Source organism: Cibotium barometz, chromosome 36 (genome assembly GCF_041138505.1).
Source record: "Cibotium barometz isolate CiBa-2024 chromosome 36, ASM4113850v1, whole genome shotgun sequence".
Classification (NCBI taxonomy): Eukaryota; Viridiplantae; Streptophyta; class Polypodiopsida; order Cyatheales; family Cibotiaceae; genus Cibotium; species Cibotium barometz.
The window spans coordinates 25,367,597-25,391,224 of NC_141081.1; the positions used below are offsets into that span (position 1 = coordinate 25,367,597).

General features: G+C 47.1%; 1 protein-coding gene and 1 pseudogene across 1 annotated transcript in view; one reads left to right on the forward strand and one right to left on the reverse strand.

The window, feature by feature from the left end:
- The window catches only part of LOC147617694 (uncharacterized), a 63,676-nt gene extending 45,472 nt beyond the window's left edge, over positions 1–18,204 (reverse strand). The window contains exon 1 of the mRNA XM_086775942.1: positions 17,122–18,204. Within this exon, the coding sequence (XP_086632068.1) occupies positions 17,122–18,105 (984 nt within the window). The 5' untranslated portion in view covers positions 18,106–18,204. The remainder of the gene's footprint in view (positions 1–17,121) is intronic.
- A 1,538-nt stretch (positions 18,205–19,742) lies between these two features.
- Positions 19,743–21,359, forward strand: LOC147617695 (uncharacterized; annotated as a pseudogene).
- Positions 21,360–23,628: the final 2,269 nt, after the last annotated feature.

Below are 23,628 nucleotides of genomic sequence, written 5' to 3' on the forward strand. Positions count from 1 at the left end.
ATGGCACACATATGCAAAGAGCCTCTACCATATCCCTTATAGCAGCCGCCCATACCACAGCCACAGGAGTCCCGCCCTACCACCTTTACTTTCTTTATCGCCTCGATGGTAGAGAGAGCTATCCGCTGGTTGCAGCATGGGAAATCGGCTGACCACACAGGTATACAGAGTGAGCATCTTATTTATGCAGCGGACACACTAGGACCCTTGTTGCTCACCTCTTTAATAGGGCACTAGTGGAGGGCCTACCAGCTGAGTGGACTATGCACACCATCGTGCCTCTCCACAAAGCGGGAGACATGCTAGACCCCAGCAACTACAGGACTATCATGATTGGTCATACATTGGCCAAACTTTATGGCGCAGTGCTCGAGGCAGAGTTGAGCTAATATGCAGAGAGGGAGGGACTGCGAGCACCAGGGCATGCTGGATTCCGATGAGCTTTCTCCACTATTGACCATATATTCACTCTGAGATGTCTGATTGACCAGGCTAGGGCGCAGGAGAAGAGATTATAATACTGCTTTGTGGATTTCCGCAAAGCATTTGACACGATGCCACAAGAGAGACTCTTCCAGTGCCTACAGCATTGGGGATCCCATCACAGATGATTTGGGGCATCTATGCTTTATATGAGCAGGTCCTCGGGCGCATACGATGCCCCGGGGGGCTATTTAATGTTAGCACCATAGGTGTGAAGCAAGGATGCCCACTCTCTCCTACAATATTTGGGCTATACATCGATGATATTATTCTGGTCTCTGAGTCACGGATGGGACTACAATACCATCTCCATGCACTCGATGACTTCTGCACACAGAGGGGGCTTACAGTGAACCTTGGGAAAACCAAGGTCATGATTTTCCACACCTCAAGGCCGGTTCGACGATAGGCCATCTTCACACTAGCAGGAGGATAGGTAGAGGTGGTAGACTCATATGTGTACCTGGGGATTACATTCACAACTCCACCAGGAAGATTTACCATGGCACAGGCAACCAGGGTAGACTCACACGAGGGTATGCAGCTCTGGCCATGCTAGAGAGATAGTGTCACCAGGCACACTTCCAAGAGCCCGGCACAAAGGGGTGGTTGTTTGACACACTAGTCACCCCTGCTTTGATGTATGTTGCAGTAGTATGGGCACCTGGGCTCGCCACCTCCACATGGTCTCAGATAGAGAGGCCTCAGATTCTCATGCTCTCATGGATGATCCGCAGCAAACCCTCCGTCCCACATGACATTGTCCGGACGGAGTTTGCTGCACCTCCTATGCTAGTAGAGGCCCTCTTCCAGACGATCTGCTTCATACAAAGGACCAGAGCTATGCCATCAGATCGACCCTCACATAGAGCTTTTGAGGCGTCCAGGCAGCTCGCAGAGAGTGGAGATAGGAGATCATGGTATTCACAGATGATATAGTGGCTCACTCAGCATGGTCTCGACATAGATCACCTGCCACCTTTCCAGTATGATATACATGCACCACACATCTAGCTCTCTCACAGTGAGAGGAACAGAGTCCTTCAGCAGGATTTATGGCAGCGATACACTCAAGAGACTTGGATTACACCCAGCCAGCCTCTACCGCCAAAGATGTTGTACTACAGAGATCAGTTTATACGTATCTCAGCAGATGGATTCATACAAAGACCTGGATACATGGATGTGTACATGCCTCACAGTGCCCGAGTGGCGATTGGACAGCTCAGAGTGTCATCACACCAGCTTGAGATTGAGGCAGGTGGGGCAGCACGGATCCCCAGAGCAGAGAGGATATGCAGACTATGCCAGGAAGAGGTTGAGTGAGGAACATTATGTATGCAGATGCAGAGCATATAGTGTCATTAGAGAGAGATATACCACCATCTTCAGTGGACATCCCTCACTCCGCCACATCATGGAGTCCGCAGACCAGTGCAGATTTGGCCAGTTCTTGTTAGAGACACAACGCCACAGAGAGACACTGATACGGACTCATACCACAGGGAGAGGTGGGCGACATCTCGAGCTCACTGATTTCTTCCAGAGATCTATCCCAGTGCCTACCCTGACACAAGAGGGGGTTACAGTTCAGCACACTGCGGACCTCCGAGCCAGACAAAGACCGAAAGCACCAGGCTACCAGACTCCCAGACTACATCAGAGGGAGATCACAAAGATACGGGCTCGACATCATTACCATATCCAAGAGCAGCTAGCTCACTTACACTCACACCCGGAGATCATGCTCCGAGGTATTTTTGCCTCGCACCCCCATTATGGTACTGGTTGGAGCTAGACAGATCTGCATTGCATTCTTGTATACCCTACGCATATAGGTTGCATACTGAGTCTCTAGCAGTAGTGCTCCATCCATCACACCCCCCCACTAGCTCAGTACTTTCATACTTTATTTCATGTTCATTTTGTTCTTTTTTTCCTAGACATCCAGAAGACATTTACAGTTGTACATTGATTTGTCTCATTTGTCGAGTTCGGCCTCTAGTAGACGTTAATACAGCTTTCTTTCTTTCTTTCTCTCTTTTGTGTGAGCTTCTTCTTCTTGCATCTAACCCTAATCTACAGGATCCCTAGCTGTGTGTGGGTGTGTGAGTCCCCCAACAAGTGGTATCAGAGCTAGTTCTTGCTCTCGAAAATTCCTACAATTTCATCGGTCAGCTCCATCCGTCGCCTGCCATACTCCCGTCCATCCGTTGCCTACCACAGTTCTGTCCGTCGCTTGGAACGGTTCCATCCACTGCTCCACCTCCCCTGCAGCCCTTCGCCGCCCAGCCACCAGCGAGCAGTGCTCGTTCCACAGCGGGTGGATATCCGCCACACTTATGCCTTACGTGGCATCGGACGGATTTCGCATTTTTCTAAACTCTTCTTCCGACAGTTGCTCGTTGTCCGTCGACGTCGATGCTCGTGTTCTGTCTGTGGCCCGTTGACGCCGACTCCCGGTTTCCTTCGCTGTCGTCTCCCGTCTCCATCACACGTCCTCGCCCTCGCCCTCGCCCTCACCTGCACTCGTGGCAGCTATGCCCGCTGTCAGGCGAAATTCTGTAAGGTGTTTTGGGCTTGTGTACATATGGGATGCATGGCATGTATAAAGCTTTGCCCTGGAATGCCTTGGCAGATGTACAGGGTGGATGGCTTGGTAGTAGGCTTGTACAGGCTTGTCTGGAGCGTGGTCCGCTGGAGGTGGTATCAGCTGTTCGGCCGCTTTGTTTGTGTACGCGTCCCAAAAGAAACTGGGCACTCGTAAGCTGTATTCGAAGGTGTACATGGAAGCATGGGCAATTAATTATTGAGGGGGCCAATGTTGCCTTGTATATGGTGTGAAATGTCAAGTTTGGGTGGCTACGTGTATGCATGGCAGGAAGGAGATGGCGCAAAAGCATTGGATGGAGGGAATATGCTGAATTGGGCACCTGGCGGGTTCTTCTGGAAGCTGTGGATAGCTGGCGAGGAGCTGTAGCCAGGAGACGTCAACAAAAGAGGCCGCCTTTGGAGCTGGTAGAGAAGAAGAGAGGGAGCCCTGGGTAAACAAGGCTGGCTGTGGTGCTGGCGCCAACTGGGAGACACTGGTAGAGCTGGTGGGGGCTGGTACGACTGGTGGGCGACGTCGACTGGAGAGAGACCGCCGCAGCGACCAGAAGTTCGGGGTTAAGGGTCCCGGTTTCCGGTGAGCTAGCATGGCTAGCAGCACGCAGGTGCAAGGGAACAAAGGCTGGCATAGAGCTGACCGGGGACAGCTGAAGCGTGGAGCTGGGCTTGGCGTTGGAGCAGCTGCTCGGAGAAGCTGCATGCGCAAGGGCTAGCAAGCACAGGTGGTGGGCGACGGACTGGTGAGGGACCGTCGGCTGGATGCGAGACAAGCTTGACGTGGAGGGTCTTGGCACGGAGGGCTGGCGACGACTGTGAGCCGCCACTGATAGGTGGGGGAGCCGCCTAGAAGGGTGCTGATGAAGGGTTTTGGTGAGTTGGCTGGCGACAGACAGAGGGGCTTCTTCTGTTAGGTGTGCATGGTCTAAGGAGGGAGAGAGCTGGGGAGCCGCCAAAGAGAGGGCTGGCGACGACTGTAGCAGAGAAGAGGCGACAGGGTGGCTGGATGCTGACCAGAGAAAGTGCTTTGGGTGTTGTGTGTTGGTGGCAGATGGTGCCAACGTGAAGGACCATCTGAAGAGAGAGAGGTGTTGATGGTGACTGACGCAAGCGAAGGCAAGAGAGGTAGCTGTTTCAGAGTGTGCTGGCGACACACACACAAGTGATGGGCTGCAGAGAGAGTTGAGGGTTGCTGGTGGGGCGCCCTCTGAAGAGAGAGAGTGGCTGGGTTCTTTCTGGTGTGGTTGGCACAGCCACGGACGCTACTGGTGGCTGGTCGTTTTGTGTATGGTTGCCGTCAGGAGAGAGAGTGTAGTGCAAAGGAGTGTTGATGGGTCGTGTGGTTGAAGAGGCTTGGTCGTCAGACGCAAGGTTGTAATTCCAGAGGCGGTGAGGCCGTGGTCGAATTCCCTTGGCAGTAAATCCAGGCCTGAGTGTTTGTAAGGTTGTGTGAGTAAGGCTTCTGTGTCGGGAGAAGCTTGTATGAAGTGTTGATTTGGAATTTAGTTGCTGGGTGTTTACCTTGTCTATGGTGCCCCTGTTTTGTGCTGTCTTTCTGGTGTGGGTGGTGTGGTGAACCGTGAGAGAAGTGTTCCAGCCGGTGGCTGGTGGTGCCCCCGTTCGTGTTGGTGTTTCCAAGGCTGTTGGAGTGGACAGCTATAGAGGCAGGTGATTCCGTGTCCGGAATTTCCGACACCGCCATCGCCAACAAGTGTGACCGTCGCTGCCTCCTGTGGCTCCTGCAGCAACCAGGATTATCACGACGCCTATGCCCTGCTCCAACGACTGTACCAGCCTGGAGCAGCCCAACCAACAAGCCATTTGACACGACTTCCATACCTAGTCGGCCTTCTTCCTCCTTTGCTCCCAGCAACAATATAGCTCCACCTCAAGGTCACGTGCAGCACTCCGGGTCACTTGCAAGTAAAAACAAATAAAACTAAAAATCTTATGATTTTACACATTAAATTCAAACACTTGCGGGTGCAAGCATTTGGGGATTTCTTTTAGATGCCTTATGGAACTTCAGGGATTCCTCAATTTGATGCAAAATTGGAAAAATTAAACATCTTGCTTTACTTGGAATTTGGGGGGTTTTCAAATTGAGGCTAAAATCAATCAATTGAGCCTCTTTCAATTGCAAAAATTTAGGGCTTTTGTGAAAATTGGGCAATTGACTGCACATTGAAGCAATTGCAATGCATAAAATTTGGGGCTTTTCAGTTTGGAGCATGTAATAGGGGATTACAACATGTAATCGGGGATTACAATGGTGATTTGTCACATATATATACACATTGAGTGTAATTGGACAATTTGGTGCAGGTTTATACTTGCTTGAAGTTGCAAGCAAAAATTTGCACACGACATTTGGTTCCCTAGCAATGCACATTGGTGCTTGGTTTGCTTGCAGGTGTATTTTGTCTACATGGCTCAAAATGCTACATATGTATTTGGTGTGCTCACCCAAGAGGACAAGTTGGACAGATCAAACTACTCCCTCTGGAGTTTCATGATCCGTAGCCAAAGGGCTTTGGGGCATCGTGTGTGGTGACGACACACGCCCACTTACCATACAGCCAGCAACACCTCAAAGGGGAGGTGCTCAAAGAGCTCTTGAAGTAGAACTTGGTCCCACACAAGAGCAGAAGAGATGGGACTCTAGGGATGCATAGGCTATGTCCTTGATAGCCCTTTCAGTGAAAAGGTCTATTATTCCACACATTCGGTCTTGCAAGACATCGAAGCTTGCATGGGACACATTGGAAGCAATGTATCAGGTACGCAATGAGGCAAGAGTTGCCTACTTGAAGAGGCAATTGGATCTTCTTTCTATGGATGACGGTGACTCCATGTCAGATCATCTCACCAAAGTCAAAGATTTACAGGAACAATTGCTCAACATTGATGAGGTTATCCCAGACAGACACCTGGTCACCAACACTCTTCATTCTTTACCACCTTCCCACTTGGGCTTTTACACCTCTCTCAACCTCTCTATGAGAGGCGGTGGTGATCCTGTCACTTTTGAAGAGTTGTTGTTTACTATTGCAGGAAGAGCAAACCTATCTAGCAACCGTGGTGGAGACAAGGCATTTACAACCAAGGATAAGGGTAAAGCAAAGAGCTTTAAGCATGGGGGACAACAGTCTAGTAAGGCTGGTCATGGACAGCCCTCTTTTGGTGGTGAAAAGTCTGACAAAGGGGATGCAAACAAGCCTAAAAGGAAGGGCAAATGTCACTACTGCCATAAGCTTTCAGAAGCTCGGCCTGCGCCGTTCTCATGCAGATTCGAACCTTTATACTTCTTATCATTGTGGTCTATGTTGATAACCTCATCTTTACAGGTTCTTATTTTGTAAGAATCCGTTCAGTCATGGATGCTTTGGAGAGAGTTTGAGATGACGAATCTTGGCCTTCTGCGTTACTTTCTTGGCTTTGAGATTTGGCAGACCCCGAAGGGCATTTTCTTCTCTCAGCAAAAGTACACACGGGAGAAACTTGACAGATTTCAGGTGACTAGATACAAACCAGTATCTTCTCCTATGGATACTAGTGAGAAGCTTTCTCTTCTTGATGCTTCTCCAAGGATTGATTAGGGACAGTATCGGGTTCTCGTCGGTTGTTTGGTTTGGTTGACCTACTCCCGATTGGAGGTGTTTCACAATCAGCTTATTGAGTTCTTTCTCATCCAAACCCCGTCAGCAGCATTGGCGGTGTGCTCTCATTGGCGCTGTTCCACATGTTCTACATTAGGATATTCTTGTGTAGGGGCTGGCTGATCTGAATCCCCCCTAATTGCAATGGGTAATAGCCCATCAAACATGTCCTGTATGCCTGTTTCATGACTTTTATACAAGTTGTACATGGGCCGTACTGAATTGTCAGCAAATACCACATCTCTACTCACAAAAATCGAGCATGTTGCTGGATTATAAAAACGGTATCCTTTTCTCATTGTTGTAGCCCACAAAAATGCATTTTATTGTTTTATCATCTAGCTTTGTTTGGAGTTATTCTGGCACATGTGCATATGCCATACACCCAAATGTACGCATATGATCCACTTTTGGCTTTTGGCTATACCAAGCCTCAAATGGTGTTATGGTCTTCAAAGCTTTCATTGGACACCTGTTCAACACATGAGTTGCACACATTATAGCTTCCATCCAAAAGTTGTGAGGCAACTTCTGTGCTTTCACCAGACGGAGACGGCGACGGCGACGGCGACGGCAGTATGACTGGATACGCCAACGAGCGGCGAGCTGCAAGCGAGGTGACATCAATCGCAACTGAAGACGGCGTGCAAGCGGGCAGACGACGCGAGTTGCATACAGTGAAGAGTAACTGGCAACGGACGGACCCGAGACGGTAGCTGTAGTCACTGGCGACGAACGGTGAAAACGTCGGACGGAACGACGGAAGAAAACTTGAAAATTCTGGCAGATACCACGTAAGGCACAGGTGGGACTGAGCTCCGCCAACGTGCACCTCTTGTGGAAAGAGCCCCGTCAACAGGCCGACTCTTTTTCTGGCTGCCTCTTCTGGACTAGCATCTCAGAATGTCCATGGCATTTTATGCACATGACAACTAAAGACCCAATGGGCCTATGAGACCAAAGTGGTACAATAATGTCCATGGCATATCTCATCATGGAATGGAAAATAAAACAGAATGAAAACATAAATATAGCTATCTCACCAGGGTGATACAAAACTATCCATGGAATACTAAAAACATAAAAACATGGGAGCAACATCAGCTCTGAGTAGATGGTATACCACTCTCCAAAATGTCAAGCATGGGGTTGACGAGTATGGTCAAGTGGTCTCACCGACATAGTGGATCTTGTGGACCCTCCACGAGTTGCCCTGGACCTACCTCGCCTGAGAGGAGTTACCTCGGACCGAGCCTCTGCACCTCACCAACTCCAGATCTAGGACATGCTCCACCGCCATCGAGCTACCTTTCCACGTGACATAGTTGAGGGAGAGTGGTATACTCTCGGCCATACTCATTAGCCCCATGCTTGATATTTTGGAGTGGTATACCATCTACTCGGAGCTGATGTTGCTCTCATGTTTCTATGTTCTTAGTATTCCATGATGAGTTTCCATGGACAGTTTTGTATCACCCCAGTGACATAGCTATGTTTATGTTTTCTTTCTGTTTTATTTTCCATTCAATGATGAGATATGCCATGGACATTATTGTATCACTTTGGTCTCATAGGCCCATTGGGTCTTTAGTAGACGCTTAATCTCTCTCTCTCTCTCTCTCTCTCTCTTTAAGCCGGGAAGCTTGTACGGACACCCAGAGAGAGCCGACTATGCCACACAGAGGTTGAGACGGAGGAGCATTACATATGCCACTGCCGAGTATACTATGAGATCCGTGGGAGGTTTCATTGTCTATTTCGTGAGGGGTTTGGTCCACTCTCCAAGATCATTGACTTCCAGGACCAGCGTTGCCTGGGCCTCTTCCTGCTTGAGCTCCACAGACACAGGGACACCTTCTTGAGACACAGGCCCTAGCCACCCCTCCCCCTCCCTCGGCAGCCAACCATCACCAGTTTCTTCCGGACCCAGGAGGTGGAGAACACTGACATAGTGGATCTTGTGGACCCTCCACGAGCTGCTCTGGACCTACCTTGCCCGAGAGGAGTTACCTCGGCTGAGCCTCTGCACTCCAGCGTGCCCGACGCCCTTGACCCCCCTGTTGGCCACGATCACCTCATCAGCTCCAGATCCAGGACATGCTCCACTGCCATCGAGCTACCTTTCCACGGGACATAGCTGAAAAGTGGCATGGTCCTGTGGCATCCAATGCCTGTTCCCACTGCGTACCGAATTCCTCAGAATCCGCGTACGTGTGCTTCATGTCATCTAGTCCTGTACCAACAAGATCGAGTCTAGTGGTTTGAATCGTAGTCACTTGTCCCTTCCTGCTCAAAGCATCGGCCACTGGATTGCCCTTTCCTGGAAGGTACTCAATCATACCACCGAATTGCTAGAATATCTGACTCTAGCGGTGTTTTTGATCACTCCGCTGTGCACTTGGCATTGTCTGAATCCAGCGTAATGCCTGATGGTCAGTGCGAGCCTCAAAGTCACAGCCATACAGAAAATGTTTTCAATGTTTCAAGGCCTGTATAACTGCTAGGAGTTCACGATCATAGACCACAGTGGTATACAACTTGGACTATTACTACACCATTGGTTTGCAGTGAATGTTGTTACATATGCATGGCTTAGCGAGATTGGGACGCTGATATTGCCATATTCTACATTTCACTTTTAGTTGGATCACATGGCTGATATCTTACTGTATTGGGCAGCCTTTGTTATCAGTGTGGTTCCGCTTTGGATATCTTGTTGTATCACCAGATTGCAATCAAGGACGCTTGCCATTTTTCAAGAGGGGGGGAATGTCATGACCTTGTGAAATTGGTGCAACATAAGTGTGAGCATGGTGGTCGGTGAGCAAGATAAATATTTAAAGTTTCATATTTGGGGCTAAGGTTTATTGACCCATGTGTGGACAACCCCAAGTGTGAAGGGGGACCAAGGAATTAAAGTTCGAAAGGTTTTATAACCTTGGGTGGCCCCTAGGAAGGTTTTAAAACTTTACGTGGCCCCTATGCTATTTATGGGGGGGGGCGCTACTCTACTTTTGGAGTACACGCCTCTCTCTCTCTCTCTCTCTCTTGCTTTTGGGGAAAGGAGGGCAGTCGGGCAAGAGCTACATGTGTGGAGTTTTCTCTCTCTCTCTCTTGGTCGACTGCAGAAATAGTCTGAGGCGCTTTTCATCCTTGAGGAGGCTGGCGGGCAGCGCTGATTTCAGGCCTGGAAATACAGCTACAGGGGTCCTGCGCATCTGGCTACACCCCTGTTTTTGGAAGAAAGCTGTGGGCGGGCTGCGGGTCCTACTAACTTCCTGTCCTGGCGTTGAAATCCCCGAGCAGGAGGACTTCCCCCAGCTGTGAGAACTCCATGATATCCCCATATAATGGTAAGTACGGTGACTGGCCATGGTGTGCAGCGTAAGGGGAGTGGCGTGGTGCAAAATAACACAAAGCAATGTGGATGACTCTGTCACTGCTAAGCTGTAGCTGCACCCAAAGATACCGTGCATCCTCGTCCTTCCGAACGATGCTAAGAATCTGTCGAAGACGGGATCTAAAAATGACAGCTACCCCCCCAGAGCCACGTACTCCTCCTAATGTGCGGGTCTCACCTCGAAAAGCTAACTCCCACTCATACCCGGCTATGTATGGTAAGCCCCTCTTAGGGTTCTGATGAGTCTCTGTATAAAAAATGACATCCCTACCTATGAGAATCTCGCTCAAGGCTCCTGGATTCCACCACAACATGCCATTGCAGTTCCATACTGCCAACCTCATGTGTTTGGTATCATAGACCCCGCGTCCCTATTTGGGACGGCGCTCAGTGATAATGACTCTACCATCTCTGTAGATAGCCCAACAGTCACCATCGCCTCACGCTGGTGTGCCACCTGTGCTGGAGTGAGATCATCTCCCATGTACACCTGTGTGCCCTTGAGGGCAGCCCGCCTGTTTAAGAAGGCCTGTCTACTGGTGGCATCAGGGAATCTAATAATGAGGAGCTGCTCTCGTGTCATATCCTTGCCTGCCCTCCATGTATCTGCAAAGGGGGGGAGTGATCCCGTCCACTCCTAGCATCTGGCAAAGCGTCATGGCATCCTCTTTGGGGGAAGCCCCCGCCTGTAGCCCCCGTACTCGTTTCTCCTCCTCAAGAGTCTCATGTATGATGCTCTGTGGGGGTTTGTGCTTCTTCACCACCTCCACCCAATCTTTCTTAGTGGTCTGCAGTTCTTCCCGCAACTTATCACTTGCAGCTTTCTACTGCTCCAAGTCAATCCTTAAACCCTCCTGAATATTCGGTTCCCCTTCCTCCACTATATGGTCCTTGACCGTAGCCTTTAGGGCTTCCATTACTGCTTGGAGTTCCCCTATTATTGGGGCAGCCTTTGGCATTCTTGTTTGTTGCAGCTCAGTCTCTTTCAACATCTAAATCACCTCTTCCTAGTGGTTCACCTGGGCTGCCAGTTCTTCAATCTTGTTGTTCTTTCCCTGTATCTCCTTGCAGAGGCCTTCCAACTGTTTTTCATGTTGGTTCAAAACCCTGTCCAGCACCTTCTTTTGGTCGCCCAATAACTTCTTGGTGTTGTCCTCCACTGACTTGATGTATGCCTCCAGCTCCTGTAGGTTCATTGTGGCTATTTCCCCCTAGTTGCTGCCTTGGGGGTCTGAGCAAGGGCGGGTATGGATGAGAGTGTCCTTTCACACTTGAGATCCAAGGGGAAAAACCACATGGGCCCTTGGTTAAGCCCTGTTCACATGTAGCACTACTATAAGTGAGCATATGCCTACAATTCTTGCACTAGATTCTCTATAGTGTCCAAAAAAACACTCGATGTATGTACATACGTTTCAAATCTCTACTCTGTAACCGTGATACATGCTCCAAATAGAAAAGCCCCAGATTTTGCGTACAATTTTGGCCCCAATTTGTGCTGAATTGCATGAATTTCAGAAAAACCCCCAAAAGTTGTATAGAATCTTGCCAAAAATTTGTATTGAATTGCATGAATTTCAGAAAAGCCCCAAAATTTGTGACACTGTAGTATAGTACCTGCAAGCTGAAAGCTTCATAAAATTTAAAGATTCAAACAGATGCAAACTTATAGACCCTCGAGAGAACCTTAAAGCTGAAGTGACTTGACTTGATCGTCGAGAAGAACATGAAGCGCACTTGTGTGTCTACTACGCAGGCTCTAGTGGACAGGGAGCAGCTGCTTGGCAATAGTGGGCAGCTAGACAACCGGTGCAAGTCTGCAAGGTACTGAAAGCAAGTGAAGCAAATAGAAAACACAAGTGTAGGCCTAGGTACAAGACCTGTAAATGCTGGAAACTGATGTTTATTGCTGAAAACTGAGCACGAGAGAAGCCCATAGGTGTTGTACAATGATAAGAAGCAAAAGCGGCTGCTAATGACCTCAAGAGGATGCAGAGAAATGAGATGAAATGAGGGGAAAGGGGAGCAACCCTCATATACTCCTCATGAGAGCTGGTCGCCCAGCTGTCTGTCAATCGGGATAGTGGATTTATCACCAACAAAGATGTGATGTTCGCCTTCGAAGATCCTAACCGCCTCCTTGCTCGAAGAAGATGAAGCTCCGGTGTCCAAAGATGTGATGTTCGCCTTCGAAGATCCTAAAAAACTCTTGGGATGGTTCATATGCCTGGAAGCACCACTGTCTAGAATCCACTCCCGAGTATCCCCAACGGTGAGACCAACCGCCTCCTTGCTCGAAGAAGATGAAGCTCCGGTGTCCATAATCTCCAAGTGCACAAAAGCTGGAATCTTTGCGGCTGCAGCTGAGGAATCAACACCTTGCTCGGTGCTTATATTTTCAGGTCAAGAAGATTACGAGGATTGATAAATAATGTAGAGGAGAATGTTTCTTATGTGCATCATATAGAGTCGCACAGCAGTCATAGTAGTTAGGAAACATGTTTCCTACAGGGAAGGAAACATGGAAACGTTTCCTTGTAGGAAACATGTTTTTTTTTCAAGCAATTTTTTGACTTTTTTTTTTGGCCCCAAATCTAATGTTGAAATCTATGCGACTCTTTTGATAAAGTTTTTCTGGTTTCCGTGTGCCACTTTCCCTCATCAAGGCTGATTTATTTTGTATTGTTTATGGGCATTGGACCATGACTGTTGATTCATCATGATTCATGTGACATGAACACTTCAAACTTATAAGTTTTGATCGATGTAGTGTCATGTATGGTTTTTTTTTGTGCCATGGAATGATGGATGATTGGATCATGGATCGTGGATAGTGGACCATGGTCTTTGAATCATGATCATTTGACATTGATGATGGATGATTATATGGTTCTTTTTATTTGTGATTCAAAGACTGTAGGCTTCAAATTGGTGTTTCCATGTATTCTATGCATTTAGTGTTATTTTTACATATTTTATACAATATATATTTGAAATTTTGTACATGCAAAAACCTGTAGGTACGAAACTTTGGGCTAATTTTACGAAACCCATTTGAAACGCGTTGTTAATGCTCGCGCTTTCTTTTGTGGAAAGGGTCCACGAAGGAATGGCCTCACCTTCCAAGTACCAACTAGCCAAAATCACCTTGTCAGAATCACTTTTTCAAATTGCGGCAAAATATGCTTCAAACTAATTCAACCAAGAATATAGAGTTGTGGGGTCAAGTTTACCATTATACTTACTGAAGTTCATTTTCGTGGGAAAATAACTCGAGGAAGCCGCTGGTGTCTGTCACCATTTGGTCCCTCACCTGTCTCGACCAGTGTTTAGGTGGAACCAAGGTGTGAACGGGGATCCAGTGGGCTCATGCCCACACCAGTTTAGGTATGGCGGCTTATGTTTGGGACGAGTTTGTCCTCGACCTTAAGCGGCGGTTTCTACTGCCCCATTACCTTGAGCAACTCGAAGACGAAATTTGGGGAGCGCGTCAAAACGCGCAACCGGTCCTTCGGTTTGCCAATAAGATTTCAAACTTATGTTTGCAGTTGGGCTTATCTCACAAGGACAAGAAAGGGCAGTTCCTTTACGGCTTGGACACGCAAATCCAATGGGAGGCGCGTATGTTTAGGCCAGCCACCTTCGAAGACGCACTCTCGCTTGCACAAAGTGCCGAGATGAAGCATAATAGCAGAAAGCCCAAGACTTCTCTAGCCTACCACTCCCAAGGCAAGACCTGTGGTAAATTGAGTGCTGAGGAGACAGCTCAGTACAAGGAGGGTACGTGCTTCTTTTGTCATACAAAAGGACACACTTCTAGGAAGTGCCCTAAGAAGACTACGACTCCACAAACAACCACCCCAGGCTCCATGGGTTCAATGGTGAGCCCAGCTCCCACACAGATCCCAACGGCTGGCTGCCCCTAGTTCTTCGAATCCCAGTGCTTCGGTTGGTGCAATAGTTAGCCGCAAGCATGAAGATAAGCATGAAGATAAGCAGAAGGGCGCCCATGACCAAGAGTATGAGCGTAACAAATTGCTCAAGACCTTTGGCTACATAGGTGGCCAGAGAGTCGTTGTCTTGTTTGACAGCAGCAACACAAAGGATGTGGTCAAGGAACAGGCTGCTCAACGAGCCCGTTTCTTCTTGACTTCGGTGGACAAGAAAGTTGAGGGATTTAGAACAGACATGACAACGAGCATCAAGTTTGAAGCTCAGAGTGCTAAGTTAGTCATTCAGGGCATAGAGTTTTGTGCTGACATAATTTTGGGCATTCAGTGGTTTCCTAGTTCCAGCCAGATATCAAGTGGGATAAGAACACTTTCGTGATTAATCGGAATGTGTCTAAAGCCCCAGTGACCATTAAGTGTGAGCCAGGAATCTTGAACTTTCCTCTCATAAGCCATTTACAGGCTAAAAGAGAAATTAGGAAAGGTGCGCAGTGTGCGATGATTTACATCCAGACTGCCCGGACGGTGACCAAGGCTTCAGAGAAGTACCAAGTTCTCCATGACAAGTTCTAGAAGATTTGTCTTCAAGACAATCCCTCCCCCCCCCCCCCCCCCCCCCCCCCCCCCCCCCCGCGGGTCCAATCCAGAGGACCACAAAATAGACCTCCTCCCAGGCTCGGATCCCCCGAGCAAGTTTCCATACAGCCTTTCCAAGGCAATGGAGTTGGAGTTGGACCCAACTCCAAGAACTGCTACAATCTGGCTTCATACTTTCCAGTGTGTCGCCATTTGCAGCTATGATCCTGTTTGTCAAGAAGAAGGACGGGTCTTCTCCATTGTGTGTCGATTATCGTGCACTCAATAAGCTGACTATCAAGAGTAAGCTCCCGATGCCTCAAATAGATTTCATTCTCAAGAGATTGAATGGAGCCAAGGTGTTCTCGAAACTAGACTTGAAGAGTGGGTACCACCAGGTGAGGATTGTTGAGAGGGACATCCCCAAGACAGCCTTCCGTACGGAACGGACCCACTATGAATTTGTTGGCATGTCTTTTGGCTTCACGAATGCCCCAACCACATTCAACCGCATGATGATGTATGTGTTCAGAAACTTAATAGAAAAGTGTGTTTTCATTTGGACGACATACTAGTATTTTTAGCTACTGTTGAGCACCATGACATTAATGTGGAGAAAGTCCTGAAGTTGCTAGAAAGCAACAAGCTCTATGTCAATGGGAAGAAGTCAATATTTTATTTGTTCAAGGTTCACTATCTTGGATACATTATCAATGCCGAGGGCATCGGACTTGATCCGGCCAAGATGGCCAAGATTGTCAATTGAGAAGTACCACAAACTGTGTTTGACATCAGATCCTTTGTGGGTATATACCAAGCATACTCCACCCACATAGACAAGTTTTCTGACCTCTCGGCGGATTTCACCGATCTGCTAAGGGGAGTCAAGACTAGAAGGCATCGGATTTGAATGACTCCACGTGCGTGGCTTTGTCAGAAGCGCCTTGTCTAGCACTTGCCTCATGGAGACAAGCCGTTCTAGGTAATCACCAATGCGAGTAACATCGCAATTGGAGGTGTATTACAACAGAATGGCCATCTAGTAGCTTACATGTCTTGTAAGTTACTGCCCGCAGAAAAGAATTACTCAGTCTATGATCAGAAACTCCTATCAGTCATTCAGGCCTTGAAACATTAGAAACATTTCCTTTATGGCCGTGAATTTGAGGTTCGCACTGACCATCCAGCATTACGCTAGATTTAGACAATGCCAAGTGCATAGTGGAGTGACCAACAGCACCGCTGGAGCCAGATCTTCCAGCAATTTGATGGTATGATCGAGTACCTTCCAAGAAAGGCTAGCCTAGTGGCCGATGCAGGCCACTAGACTCGACCTCGTTGGTACGAGACTAGATTATATGTTTGGGTGGGGGGGACCTGGCCGGTTGATGGCTGTCTTCCACGTGCTGCGCCTCTATTTCACTTGGTGCTCTGCGCTCCGCATTCATTTAACACAAAGACTCACTCCTCAAAGATAGGAAAGCCAAGCCTACAGACCCACCCAAGGGGACCAGTCACCGCCCCACTGCACTGATCAGCCACTTCAACCACCTGGAGTCGCCTTGAACCTCATTCCCCAGCTACAGCACACCCAACATCCATGGGCCCTCAGTCCACAACAGCCTCCTGCACAGCAACTGCAGATACAGCGAGATTCCTCGCTCCTCCACTCATGGTGGACATGGCAAGCCTCTTGAGTCTTGAGAGTCATAGACTCCCCTATGCTGGATATTCTGGATGAATGAATATGGCACCACACACACACACATGAGATCGCCTTTGTGCTGATATAGAGATGTATTTGCACATGTATCCACATGCTCACTACGCTGATGCTGATGCTGATCCTGATGCTGATGATGATGATGATGATGATGATGATGAACTTACAACTAGTCTATCCTTTTGTATGAGTTTTGTTAGTTTCTTTGAGTCTTTTCCATGACTCAGTATTACATTGAAACCCTGTACTACTTTTAGTCTCATAGACCCAATGGGTCTTCTGAAGACAATAATATAACTAACTCCTCTCTCTCTCTCTCTCTCTCTCTCATCTAGCTTTGACCGGATAACCCTTCAAGGATTCTTGGGTTAGTTTCCTAGGACATTAAAAGTTAAAACAATTTCTCTCTCTCACTCACTCGCACACCCATACACACACACACATTTTTTTTGTGAAACCACTGTTTTATCTTATTTTTGAGAACCCTCAAAGTGCGCACACACACACACACACACACACACACACACACACCCCTAAACAATTGGAGAAGGAAATTGCATGATGTGCAAAGAGATAATGACGGTGAAATGACAATTAGACACATCCAGGGAGAAAAATTTACGCAAAGGAAGAGTAAAGTCATGTGGAATCTCCTTAATCTACATATAAATAGTTAGATTGCATATAAGAAAACATTTAAGAAATGCAGTTGAAGAGTGTAACCTTCTCATAGGTAAATCGGTGAGGCTCAAAACCTGCTGTCTTCATTTCCTGTAGAAGTTCGGAAACCTTTGCCACCAGACCCTCATCTACACAGGAGTCCAGCAATGCATAGTAGAGAGAGGCATCCCGCTCAATTCCTGCATCCTTCATCTGCACTTGCAATTGGTCCAATTCTTCAAACCTCTTGTTCCTGGCCAGCACCCTGACAAGGGTTGTGTGAAGCTTCAAGCTAGGAGAAGGCTTCTCTGAACTTGGCTCAAGGGTTTCTTGAGCTTTCTCAGAGCCTGAGTCTAGGATTTCTTGAGGTTCCTCTGAGCCTACTTCTGAGATTTCTTGATCTTCCTCTGCGGAAGCTAGTGTTTCTTGAATTTTCTCTGCAGTGGATGATACATCTTTCTCTGCATCGAATTTTTGAGCTTCTTCAGGTGTCTCTGCAGTGCTTTCTAGGGTTTCCAAAGCTGTCTCTGAGCTTGATTCTAGCGTTTCCTTTTCATCCTCCTTCTCGCAAAGCAGAGATTGATCCAAAAGAGGGCTTTTTTCTTTGAAAAAAGCAAGGATTTGCCATGAGATGTTCCAGTCCTTACCCCCGAACAAAAGAAGGAGAGCGTTCCAGTCATAGATGGTGAGTTTGTCCAGCCATGGTTCCATAGCAGAGGGGACATCGGCACCTGCAGAGAGCTGGCTAACCAAATCTGCAAGGTGAGAGTAACGCTTCGGTAATGTTGTTACAGGGGAAGGTAGGGCTTCGCTGATGGTGGAGACCTGCGCCTTGACGAAGGTCTCGCTCATGGTGGCGACTTGAACCTTGGTCGTTAAGGCTAAGCTGCTGCTGTGCGAGAAGGAGGCCATGTCGCAGAGCTTGAGGTAGGATTTCTGGCAGGAGTAGGGCAGTCTTTCTCCATACTTCTGGTAGCAGCAACGGGACGACTGTGAAAATACTGGAGTTCGAAACACGCTCGCCATCACGACCGGCTCGCAGAGCATCTCCCTCTGTGAGCCTGGGATAATGGATAGAATTTGAACGTCACTCGTGCGACAGTGGTTTTCTCTACCGAGTTCAAGTCCCCTATTGGTCGTATATGCCCTTGTGTTGCATTCTAACGTCAATAAAATTTAAAACCTCAATTCCAAATGGCAGATAATAAAATATAGATATAAAATTACGATAATAATATAATTAATTAGTGGGGTATAGGTAACCTTAAGGAATGAAATGATGAGACTTTAAAAAAACATTGAAAACCTTGGATGTTGCTTGGAGGCTTCTCGAAAGATTTCGTGTCGGAGTTCTCGCAGACAATAAGAGGAGCTTTGCAGCATTGTGTCCACCCCCGCTAACAAGGTCTACCATCGTTCCATGCTAAGGGGGTCTGATGTCTAAATTCAAATCATCCCGACCATCTGGATTGTCCAAATTATGCAATGTTGCTATTTCATGATCATATCCTGTGAGATCCGATGAAGAAACAAACTTTTGTGTCTTCATGCTAAGGTGCCACTTTTTGAGAAGTGATAATGAGCAAGATCCGGAAGGCTCGAAGCGGATCCAATACAGTACAGCTGAAGCAGATCATCCAGATTCCAGAGCAGCATATCGGGAGGGTTGTACCCAAGCAAAATCGGATTACTCAAGCATTCCAAAGCTTCATGCTTTAAGCCATATTGGGGGGGGGAAGTTTTTACTTCTGATTAATTAATTTCAGTCCAGGCACCAGGTACACGGCTCCGGCCTTGCATTATACCTGTTTTCTGCTCTTCCAGGTTACAGGGTGAGTGTAGCCATTCGGCGGCTATACTCATTGGCATGCATTGAGCAGTCACATGTATGTTCGTGTGTGGTACGCATGACTGACAGGGTTTGTCAGTGATCTTGCTTGATGCGGTATATGCATTGAGCGTATGTGCGTGTTCTCTCCAGTTACAGATTTTCTCTACAGGCTTCGACTCATGTATGCGATTGCGGTACACATTGCTCATTTGTGAGCATTACAGGTCTCATTTGTGTGCATATGCTCTACGTGAACGGATTTCAGTCCAGGTCTTTTGTTTGCGTTCCAGATTGGCAGACATTTTGAGCTTTGTTGCTCGCATGTATGTGACTGTGGATATCTATGCGCATGAGCTTGAGTTACGCTCAGAGACAGGTACTGTGTGACCTTGGTTTAGCTCAGAGAGACAGGTACTGTGTGAGCTTGGTTTAGCTTGAGTTACGCTCAGAGACAGGTACTGTGTGAGCTTGGTTTAGCTCAGTTCTGGACATAGATTTGCAGAGTTTTGTGCATGTTTGAGTGCGGATTTTGATGCGTATTGGATGCTCATGGTTTTGAGCTTACAGGCAGTTACTTGGTTATTGGGTTTATAGCCATTTTGTTGCCGGAACTCTAGAGAAATTTTCCCAGGAGTTTTATGCGCGTCGTTGATGCGATCGAGGTTGCGATTGCAAGTAGCACTCAGGATTTGCGTGCGGTGTCTCTCCAGGTGGGAGATTAGTGCGTGTATGCATCGATACCGCACAACGTGAGCTTGGTGATTAGCTTACGGGATTGCAGTGTTGTGATAGAGCAGGTACAGCAGCTCATGTATTGACACTGTGGGAGCTTTACGCTCATTGACAGAGATTGTCTCACGATTTTGCCTGCTAGCTGCTATGTTGTTCTCATGGCAAAGACAAGTGATCGATCAGATTGTGACCTCTCACAGATGCGCATGTTTGATGGGTCAGACTTTGCGGCATGGCGAGAGTGTATGCTTGATGCATTGACACACCAAGGGTTGCATGGACCATTGAGTGGTGATGCAGGTAGACCTTCTAGTATGTCTGACGATCAGTGGTGGTAGGAGCCAGATAAGATGGCATTATCTACGATCCGCTTGTTCCTTGTGGAGTCTATTTTTGCTCTTGTTATGCATAAGATGACTACGAGAGCATTGTGGCAGAGATTACATGAGATGTATGATGGATCTGAGTCATCCAAGACTCATGTGAGACAGAGGCATTCACGTATACGTCGACAGGTTACATGTTGGCATTGTGGTCATTCAGGGCACATTCAACGGCATTGTTTTCGTCGTATGCAACAGCACAGGAGACATGGTTGTCTTGGAGATGTAGTTAGCTCAGTTGATTTGACAGTTGAGGGAGCAGATGCAGTGTCTGAGTACACGAGTGACGGCGATGTCACATTTGCTTCGAGTTATGCACTAGATGTTGTTATGCATGAGGATCGTGCACTTCCTTCGCAGTGGTTGCTAGATGCGGACGCTACGTTTCATGTCACGTCATGTCGTGAGTGGTTTTGTAGCTATTCTAGCGGAATGCTTGGCAGTGTGCACTTGTCTGATGGTTCAGTGCATGACATAGTTGGTGCAGGAGACGTGAGACTGTCATTGTCGAGTGGTGCATCATATTTGCTGCGACATGTGCGATATGTACCAGACTTGAGAGTGAGTTTGATCTCAGTTGGTCAGCTCAGAGATTGTAGATGCCAGATTTTGCTTCGAGAGCGATCTTTTACGATGCAGTTGGGTTCGTTGGTCATTGCAAGAGGTGCCAGGGGTGGCATGCTTTACCCTATGCACGTGGATCAGGTACGAGACGGCATAGTCTCGATTGCATTACTGACATGTGAGGAGCGGAAGACGAGACGTGTCTCATTTGCGAGAGTACGCTCCAGTATGCTCAGGAGACAAAGCATGTAGCTGTGCAGGACATGTCAGTAGACTCTGTGGAGACAGAGGTAGAGCGAGAGTGCTCTAGTGAGTCACAGCAGGATGAGACATCAGATATGGATGCTGAGACATTAGGTGTGATGCAGTCATTTCTTGAGATGCTCGAGATTGAGCATGATGCTATGCAGGACATATCTGCAGGTGCAAAGGTAGAGCGGGATTGCTCTAGTGAGACACAGCAGTTGTCAGAGTTTGTGCATATAAAGGTAGAGCAGGTATGCTCCCTACAGACACAGATTGACATGATTGACTTGATTGCTAGTATAGATGTTAATGCAGCATCTGTGACACAGTCTGACTTTGATATGCTCATGCTAGAGGCTGATATGGTCATGTCAGGACATGTGGATCCAGTCCTTATGGATGTCAGGGAGGTGACGACCATCCCGGAGTCAGCTATTATGCAGTCATTCATCACTATGTTTGACAGTGAGCATGGAGATTCAGTTGTGCAGGATTTGTCTTCTAGTAGACACCTAGAGCAGCAGGCTTGCTCTGAGGTTGCATAGCAGGTTGATGCGTCTTTTGTGGACACTCAGGAGATGCATGGGGTTGACATGCCTAGTCAGCCAGAGATGCCTATTGCCAAGGACATTCATGTTGATGCATGTTCAGTATGGCTAGCAGGTTTAGCTAGTGTTGCATCAGCATTTGGTGGTCTCATGTACGAGATGTTGATCTCGAGACCACATATAGCAGCTGGGGTGGGAGCATTTGCTATCATTCTGACTGATACTGGCATAGTGCATGGGGGAGCTATGCAGGTATTGCATACATACTTGCAGGACGTGTGTGGTATGTCTGGTGGTGTATGGACTTACACGGGTATTGCATACATACTTGCAGGATGGGTGTGGTATGTCTGGTGGTGTATGGACTTACACGGGGGAGCAGGACAGCCGGATGCACACGATCATAGACCATCTGTGGGCATTGGTGGATGAGTGTGGTTCTCACTCATCAGTCTTGTACATTAGTCATTAGACTAGGTTCTCTTATTCAGCGGCACATTTGCCTTTGAGTGGGAGGTTGTTGGGGTCAGAGGCGCATTGCCTTTGCTCGACCGCCCATGCCTTGGGCGGGCGCCCATTGATGATTGTACCTTATACATATATATACTATAGTGTGTATAGGGGGTTGCCACTTTGAGGTCTCCCCACCCACATTCTGTGTGTTCCTCTTCTCCTTCATCTCCTTTCTCGCACAGCACTCTGCGCACACCCCAAGGTCTCTTCACTCAGATTCTAGTTTAGTCATATGTTGTGGATAGAGAGCACTCTCATGTAGATTCTTGATTTTCCATTGGAGGATACTTCTCAAATTTTACTTCATAGCTATGACCAATGCATATATGTAGATTCTTGATCCAATTTCCAATGGTGATGTAGTCGATGATACTCTCACCCCGATTCTAGATGATGATCCACAGGAGCTAGTTCTTGCTAGCCTTGATGCATATATGATGAGTCCCTTTGACTCTATTTATGGTGATCCAGCTCTTCATGCATGTGTGGAGACTCACATTAAGTGAGCTACTGCTGCACATAATGTTTGTGATCCAGATTTGGAGGTTCCACCTATTGAGCCTACTATGCCTGATGGTGATGACCACATTGATTTGATCTTATTTGATGATTCTCATGATATTGATCTTATTTGATGATTCTCTAGGTTCTCATGATATTGATCTTCATGCTAATCATGTAGATGGTTTTTTTATGGATCGTGCATTGTGCATGGATGATGTGCTTACTTGTGATGATTCTTTTTATCATGATGATGGTGATGCAGTGATTATGTAATTTTTGCTTTCTCTTGATCATCACGGTGGGGATGATGTTGTTTCTCATGATATTATTTTTTATGATGTTATGGTGATCCATGATGATATTCATAATGTTTTTATGCATGATGGGATCCATGTTGATGGATCCCATCATGCATAAAAACATTATGAATATTAGAATGTTATGGTGATCCATGACGATATTCATAATGTTTTTATGCTTGAAGGGATCCATGTTGATGGATTTTTCCATGTGATGGGAGGGTTTATCCCATTATAAGGCATGATGGGGCTGATTTGCCTATCCATGCAAAAGTGGGTTTACAGACATTCACAGGCGATATATTCAACTTTGTTGCCTATGCAGACCTTTATGGAAATTTTCATATTCTCTTTCATATGATGGATGTTCAAGCATATGCTTATGGATTATATGTTGCAGAAAGAGAGTATGGATTTTTCTATGCTATTGGCATGTGGATATTATACATTTATGGCTCTATGTGTTTATATTTTTTGATGATGATATGGGATGTATCTTTCTTGAAGGCTCTCCTTGTGCTATGCAGTAGTGCATAGCACAAGGCACTATGCAGTTCCTTCATCCCTATGCAGTGCATAGAGATGAAGGAACAAACTTATTTTATCACCTTGATTGATAACACACATGTTATTCATGAGGATGTTTATGTGGATCATAGTCATGATGATCATGATGCTTATTCTTTATTGACGATATCTTTTATGATGCTATGTCCGAGTTAGTATTATGATGCTCTAGATAATATTCTAGTGGAGGATCATACTCTTGATCTAGTACCTATGGTGGATCATTCTAATTTGATGGGGTGAAAGATGATTCGACCATCCATGCTTTCTTGATGCAATTGTTGAGATCCTATTTGGCATGGTTTTATGGTGATGATTTTTCACCATGTGCTTCATTGACATATTTTCTTGGTGTTGTGCCATCTTGGGCACATGTTCCAGCA